This window comes from Theobroma umbraticum, unplaced genomic scaffold (assembly GCF_002168275.2).
Source record: "Theobroma umbraticum cultivar Fairchild unplaced genomic scaffold, ASM216827v3 scaffold_81.0, whole genome shotgun sequence".
NCBI lineage: Eukaryota > Viridiplantae > Streptophyta > Magnoliopsida > Malvales > Malvaceae > Theobroma > Theobroma umbraticum.
Window position 1 is genome coordinate 4,807,360 of NW_018397268.1, and position 8,156 is coordinate 4,815,515.

Consider the following 8,156-nt stretch of genomic DNA (forward strand, 5'->3'; position numbering starts at 1 on the left):
TCAATTTTTCGCAAACAAACAAAACACATAGAAATAGATTGGCTCTAACTGTGTGAAAATTAAATAAAGTGGAAAGATCCCTTGCATTACCCGAGCAACTGACCAGTTTATTAGTATACCTAAAACAACTATCATGAGATCAATTATAAACTCATTTGCAAGAACTCGTATTGTCTTTTTCCTCCTTTCGTTTTGCATAAATCATCATGTGCTGTAACCACCGGTGGAGCCAAGATTAAAAAAGTTGATGGGATATAATATAAAACACATAGCTTTTCTCTTCTTCTTCTTCTTTTTGTTCTTCTTGTTTTTTTGTGTGTGGTGGGGGGCAGTATCACTGGTCTAATTTGCAACATAATAAATATAAGAATTTTAAAAACTTTTAATTGACATTCACTTTTATCGAAATGCAAATATTTTGATATTTGTAAAGAAGGACGATTATTTTATATATCGTTGAATGAAGTTTTTAAATTTTATAATCGAGATTAGAATATCATGTTTTTTATTTATCATATTAATTTATTATTATTTTTAAATATATATGGAGTATGTGGTACCCTCTAACCTTTTCTGGTCAAGAAAAAAAGAAAAGAAGAATTTCATGCTCCATAGAGAGAGCAAAGGGAGAGATAAATTTATTCAACTATTGGGTTCTTTAGGGAATAGACTTGGTAATTCTTGAAAAGATAATTTCGTTGTATTGTTTCAATTATTTTCCATCTTAAGTTTTGATAAAAAAATTTAAGATGTTGAATTTAGTAAGTTTGTTTATTTATCGTAAAACAAATTTATCTAATTTGCCTCGTGATTTTCCCTATACACTAGAGGATTTTCCACATATATTTAGCGTTCTTTATTTTTTTTTTCTGATGATGCCTGTGATATCTATCGATTTATTTTTTACTCTGTTTGCTTGATAGGCTTGGAATATTTATTGTATCGTGATTATTATTGACTTGAATTGTGTTGCTCGTCTATTATTAGTATTGTGGTAATGTTTTATTTGTTACTTGAGGCGTTACACATGCACTGTACTCTTGCATAAAAATATTAATACAAAAAAAGTGGTAACGCAACTATTACAAATAAATAAAAATTAAAAAAAAAACCTAGTATAAGTAGAGGTTTCCGGAGTTCTTGCCTTTGGAGTTCACAAAGGTTACTGGGCTAGCTTCTGCATGTAAAAGGTGAGTGCATTGATCTTCTCATTTCTTCTGTGAAGCTGCAGCTTTTATTAGGATAGTGTTATTCATGTTCTTTCCATTGTGTTAAGGATAGTTTGATCACATTAATGTGTGTGTGTATATATATGTATATCTCCTTGATTACTTTTCTTAACTGTAGGAAGTATTGTCTCCTCCATTTTCAGGAACAGGGTATTGGAAATGGGATTTCTGGATCTCTTCACGGTGGCAGTGATGCCAGTTCTGAAAGTAATATTGGTTACTGGTGTTGGTTTGTTCCTTGCTTTGGATCGCATAAATTTATTGGGGTCAGAGGCAAGACACCATTTGAACAACGTAAATATATAGAAATGCTTTCCTCCTTTCTCTTTTACTATCTTTTGTTACATAAAACCCTTTGGAATCTACAATTGACTGGTTACCAAAATGTTAATCTGACAACCATCTTGGGCTTATTTGATCCTAAATGTTTAGGATTTACTAGTCCTTGATGGTCAATTAAATATACTTGATTACTTTTTTAACCAAAAGAACTTTGGTTTTTGGATGCTTTGCTTGTTGCATGATTGCTAGGTTCATATGAAGAGGAGTTATAAACCAAAGATACATTTCACCCTATTGGATTTTCTTTACAGATAGTGTTTTATGTGTTGGGTCCTGCACTCGTCGCCAGCAACTTGGCTGAAACCATCACTTTCGAAAGTTTTGTTACCTTGTTAGTTCCATTCCATCCTTTACCTTGTTTCTCTTATGCTTAATTGTCTCTGCATCCTTGGAAAATCTTAGGAGCGATGGTTCAATTTATTTCTTGTTTCTATCCAGGTGGTTCATGCCAGTGAATATTTTTATAACGTTCATATTTGGCTCAGCACTGGCTTGGCTTCTCATAAAAATCACTAAAACTCCCAGACACCTTCAGGGCATGGTCATCGGTTGCTGTTCTGCAGGTATATATTTCCTTTTTCTTATATATTCAACGATTGGTGTTATTTACTTTCTGGTTCTGCTGGAAAACTTGCTCAGGAAATATGGGGAACCTGCTTCTCATTATGATTCCAGCAGCCTGTGAGGAGTCAAATAATCCCTTTGGAGATTCATCTGTTTGCTCTACACATGCTGAGGCTTATGCTTCACTATCTATGGCGGTATGATCCACATATGAGTCTAATTTTTAGGATTTTTGAAGTTTTCTTTTACTTTGTATGGTCTTGATATTATTAGCGAAGATGAAATTTTATCAGTAACCAAGAGGATATACCAAAGCAGAAAAGAGGCTAAAGGGTAGATGTTATCTCCTTACTTCTCCCCATTCAGAATAGAAAATAAATTCATATACTAACTTCAATTTACTGCTTGAACCTACAGGTAGGAGCCATTTTTATATGGTCATATGTGTATAGTGTCATGCGCATGTATTCAGCCATAAGCCTGAATTCACCCAGAGACAACTCTGGGTCTGAAACATTTTCGGAGAGTTGTGAAGGTTTTCTACCTATAATGGATTGCCACAGTTCTGACGACTACACAGCGCAAGATGAACTGCTTCTCAACACGTCTGCAGGAGGAAAGGTTTATACCGAATCTATTTTAATCCCAAAATAATTCTATCTTTAGTTGTAACCTGTTTATATATATATATATCATTTTGTGAATCTTGGTGATTTTATCCTATTTTTTTAACTGGCTTAATGCTCATCCAATACCTACTAGAAACAGTAAATTTCTCTTTTGTACTTGATTGATAATCTTATTAACATTTATGAACAGATACCGATTTTCAAGCGCATTAAGATGATTATGGGAAAGATTGACCTGAAGAAGGTGTTTGCACCAACAGCAATTGCAGCGGTATGGCCCAATGCTTATATCTGCAGCATCCCTGCATCTTCAAATATTTCATTTTAGAGCAACTAGTCTTAAGCCACTCACAATCTAGCAGAAAACATGTGTCTTCTTGTTATTCCTTTTCCCCTTCAGATTGTCGGCTTTATCATCGGCATAGTCTCTCCAATCAGAAAACTAATGATTGGTGAAAACGCTCCTCTTCATGTAATTGATACTTCTGCATATTTGTTGGGGTACGTTTTGTTAGGCATCCTGCTTTTTAGCTTCTGATAAAGTGATTGTACTCTTTTGTATTAAAAAAAACATATTTCTCATGTGCAGGCAGGCAGCAATTCCATGCTTGACTTTGATACTGGGGGCAAACCTTCTGAGAGGTGCTTCCCTGTTCTGATTCTAAAGCTTTAGCATGCTTGGTTTTGGTCATTGTAGTTCCACCTTGAATCATCACAAAAACATTTCTCTCATCAAGAGATAAAATCATTAAAGCTTGTTGTTGCAGGTCTAAAAGGATCAAATGTAAGTATATCTGTCATTGTTGGAATTCTAGCAGTGAGGAACATGTTCTTGCCTCTCTTGGGGATTGGTGTTGTTAAAGTTGCAAACCGTTTCGGCATGGTTGGATCAGATACATTATATCAATTTGTTCTTATGCTTCAGTATGCCGTTCCGCCTGCAACGGCTGTAGGTATGACAAGCTTATGTTCCCCCATCCAATCTCAATGTCCCTCCTAACCATCCTGATTGAAATATTGATATACTTTACATTGTAAATGAGTTTAGTTACAACTACCCTGTCCCGTCTAGACAGGACAAACTGTAAAACTCATCCTATATGTTTTAAGCTGTAATGTGTTAAGCAAAGCTAATGTTCTCTTCAGCAGCACAACAATTTGCATGACCACAGCAGTAAATTTTTAGTAGCAGGCATTTTGATGTAACTGTTTTCTTATTCCTTGTTACTCTGATGAACTTTGGCAGGTACAATAACACAGTTTTTTCGGCTTGGTCAGAGTGAAAGTTCTGTGATTATGCTATGGACTTATGCCATGGCTTCATTCTCCCTCACACTTTGGTCAACCTTGTTCATGTGGCTTCTGGCTTGATTTGTTGTTAATATTTTTTCCCTCTAACTTCTGTCACCATATAACAGATAACACCGCAAGGTCAAAATAGTAGAAATGTTAGCTTAATTTGTTTTGCTTCCAAGTATGCTGTAGGAGTTTGAAGCTCTGAGTTTCACAGTGGTGAATGCAATATATGTCTATCAAGGAATATGAAGACAACCCTTTATTGAGAGTCAGATTTCTTGCTGTGTGTTTGTAATGATATACATATAGGAACAAGGAATTTAAGATAGCACTCAAAACAATTAAGTATCCTGATTTAGTCATAGACAGGAAGAGGTCCAAACCTCCAGGTCAAAGATTCATTTGTACCAGTCCTGATTTGGTCCACAACACGTTGAAAACCCATATCCTTTGTCTGTAGGATTTGTGCAATCCTGATGAGTGTGAAAATCCTAGTCTATTTAAATGTGAACAATATCACAAAAAGCTCACCGCATCATTATTTTTATTAACCTTTTAGCCATGCTATGTGACGCCTTTTTGATGAAATTAAAGTATTTCTAATACTCAGAGCAAAGAGACAGAGAGTTTTTAGTGAGAGCAAATGAGACCGGTAGAGAGAGAAAGCTTTTCACCGTGTTTCTGCTTGTATTGTTTTTCCTTTTTAAAGGCATTACATGGGCACAAGAGAGTGAAAGATGTTCACAGCATAACGATAAATCATCTGTACTGTATAGAAGCCCCAACAGGGCTTCGACACTTGCCACGTAGAAGCTTCCAGAGGAGTTGTGAAAACTTGAATGAGGCTTGCAACAAGATTACCAAATTGAGTGGACCGTATGGGCAAGGGTTTTGAATGCTCCCTAGGGTTGGCTGTAGTCCTGGTAAATTATTAAAAGCAACAGTAAAGAATAGAGCCATCACAAGTACACAACCGCTCAAGAAGTAATTTTTTTTTTTAGGTTTTTTTAATTTTAAAAACAAATAATTCCTTAAAATGCCATTTTAATGGAAAGATTTGGACAATAACTGGCATGACTACCAAGCAAAACATAAAGAACTTCCTACAAAGAGCAAGAAAAGAATAGAACACATCAGCAAAAGACTATGAAAGAATTTTAATATTATTGGTTTGAATTGCCTTGGATTTAATTAAATAAATGGAAATGTCTGTGTTAAGTTGTACAAAGAATACAAGAACCAAGAAAGAATTATGAGATAAAGTAGAAGAACAGTGAAAATATTATAAGCAATTAATCTTATCCTATTTTTTGTTAATTGAAGTAGGCTAAAATGTTAGGTTATAAGTACACGATGAACCCACTTTGATTTTAGCATCAAAAGTACATAATCATCAGTTATATTGCCAGGAGAATGCCAAGGTCATGAATCCAATGGAGCCAACGGTTTGGGAAAGGTATTGTTTTCCCATGTAAATTAGAAGCAATAAAAAGTGTCTACTTTTTTTTTTCTTTTGGGTGGGGTGATGGAGGGAAAGGTTATGGGCTGAACACAGTGCCTGGCTATACTTTGTATTTTGTAGCAGCATGTCATAAAAACTCAACTAAATTCAGCCTCAACGAGAGGTAAAACAGGTTTATTTTTGTAAAGCTCAACTAAAGCCTTACGTTGCGTGTAAATGATCATGATATTGGTCTGCATTTTAACATCACACCTCTAACAATTTGTATATGTGATTTTAACTATAGCAAGTTCCATCATTACTTACCCACTAAAAATTATTAAAATAAAAAAAATATAAAAGCAACTATTAAAACAAGTCTGCTACTAACTGTGTGCAACGCCCGGGTTTACCTTTAGTACTAATAAAACAAAAGAGGCACATCGCACCAACGCTTGGTACCTAGTACTCGAAATCCAATGGGACACTACCGCTTGTTCACACAACACTGCCATAATGGAAACAACACAAAATAAAATAAAAATAAAACTAAAATTCGAATTAATTAGTCACATGTAGTTTAACACGCGACTTCTTCTTCAAGTAGTTTGAACTTCCTTGGCGCGAGCCTCCATCATAGAACCAATGTGTACCATTTTGCTAAGATAGAGACCAAATTCAACACACCTCCTTCGTGTCTATCTTGCAAATATCTAATTTCGACCTTAGAAGAACAAATTTCTCCTTGTTTATGTTAGAAAGTAGTACAAAAAACTTAAGTAAAAAAGCTTGAAGCATGTTGTAATGCATTGCCTTTAAAGAGTTCTATAGGGATTTACAAACAAAGACCTCTTAGGATACAAGAAGCTTATTGTAGAATGCTTTTAAAGGTTGAAGTCAGCATTGAAAGTTTTTTACTTTTCCACAGATACTGAAAAGTTGTGTCTGTTGCGTTTGTTGAAAACACTCCTATTTATTTAAAGAGTTATATTTTAATTTGACCAATCACATCTTGAATAATTATCTTCTAATATGAGACTCTCAAATATTACAAACTATCCAACAATTTAAGCCTTTAATGACTGATATCTGCTAGTTGTTCATTAATCTTGCAATATTCGAGACAAATTTCTCTATCATTCATTACTTTTCGTAGAGCATGAACCTTAACACAAATGTGTTTTTTTCTTCCATGTTGCACTAAGTTTTTTACAATTGAAATGGCTAATTGATTGCCAAATTGCATTTCAGTGCTCGTTATTTGCTTAAAACCTAGACTTTAAGTACTTTCCTGAGACACAGAGCATGATTTGCAATAAAGGCTATTACAATGTACTCAACCTCAATTGAAGACTGAGCGACTACCTTCTATTTCTTGGAGTTTTAGGAAAACATTACATTCCCGAGAGAATAACAAAAGCCATTAATGGTTTTTGAGTCATCAAGACACCTTGCCCAATCATTGTCACAATGACCCAAAAGTTCTTTATTGTCTTATTTGCAAAATTTAAGGCCAAAATCTACAGTTCCTTTGATGTATTTAAGAACCCTTTTTTTTAAAAAAAAAAAAGTATCTAAGAACCTTTTTAGTAAGTGATATATGAATCTTAGTAGGTGATTGCATATACCTTGAAAAAACGTTAACAGTGTACAAAACATTAACAGTGTACATTATATGGAGTTTAAAAGCTATTAAGTATAACAAGCTCCCAATCAAACTCCTGTAAGTTGATCTATTTGTTTCTACTAATGCATCACTTTTACAAAACTTGCTTCTAAAAGCTAGTGGAGTGTCTACAACTTTATTGTTTTCCATATGAAACCCTTTTAAGAGAGCCCTTGCATATTTTTTTTAGTGAAGATATAAGCAATTAGAGCTTTGATTGAATTCCATACCTAAAAAGTAGCTCATTTCTCCAAGATATGTCAGATCAAACTCAAGTCCCATTTGAGTTTTGAAGTCACACACCATATAGCTCCTTGGCTTTGTAACAAAAAGATCATCAACATAAAGTGATACTATGAAATTAATTGACCACATTCAAGTTTTTAACAAACAAAGTAGGTTAATTGTTCTTACGCTTGAATCCTTTATCCATTAAGTAACTATCAATTCATTCATATTAGGCCTTAGGTGTGTGCTTAAGTCCGCAAAGAGCTTTCACAAGTCTATAGACTTTATCTTCATTTCCTTTCTCAACATAACTTTCAAGTTACTCAATGAAAATGTCTTTAATTATGATGCCATTCAAGAAAGCATATTTCACATCTAGGCACCAAATTTTCCGACTTTCACTGATAGCTAAGGTTGTTAGAAGCCTTATAGTATCATGTCTCATAATTGGAACAAAAGTCTCCATGTAGTTGTGAAACCCTAACTTGGCATCTAAGTGTAAGTTGGAAACTTTTTTCCATATATATATATATATATACATATAAATTGAGCTATTTATTTATGAGTTGTTGGAAGGGATTCCTAACCAAGAAGTCTTTAAATTTCTCTTCAAATAATGTTTAAAGTTGTTGAAGGATGATTGTTGAAAGAATTGGAGAAAAACGGAACCCAAAAAATGCATTTTTGGAAGTTAAGGTAGCAAGGGTTGATCCTTATGGAAGAAAGGTAGATTCTTGAAGGTTTTAAGACTCATATTTAGC

General features: G+C 34.2%; 1 protein-coding gene across 2 annotated transcripts; it reads left to right on the forward strand.

Moving 5' to 3' along the window:
- Window positions 1-1,101: 1,101 nt before the first annotated feature.
- Window positions 1,102-4,326, forward strand: LOC110425217 (protein PIN-LIKES 3-like). 2 transcript variants are annotated; one of them, XM_021440055.1, is made up of 11 exons: window positions 1,102-1,190; window positions 1,373-1,523; window positions 1,823-1,902; window positions 2,010-2,134; window positions 2,211-2,332; window positions 2,553-2,756; window positions 2,955-3,035; window positions 3,165-3,265; window positions 3,354-3,406; window positions 3,532-3,717; window positions 4,011-4,326. In XM_021440055.1, the coding sequence occupies exons 2-11, from the start codon at window positions 1,389-1,391 to the stop codon at window positions 4,133-4,135; spliced, it is 1,212 nt and encodes a 403-aa protein (XP_021295730.1). In that variant the 5' UTR covers window positions 1,102-1,190; window positions 1,373-1,388; the 3' UTR covers window positions 4,136-4,326. The 2 variants fall into 2 exon arrangements, with proteins under 2 accessions (XP_021295730.1, XP_021295731.1); XM_021440056.1 differs by having other exon boundaries at window positions 1,180-1,190; window positions 1,379-1,523.
- The last annotated feature ends 3,830 nt before the right edge of the window (window positions 4,327-8,156 follow it).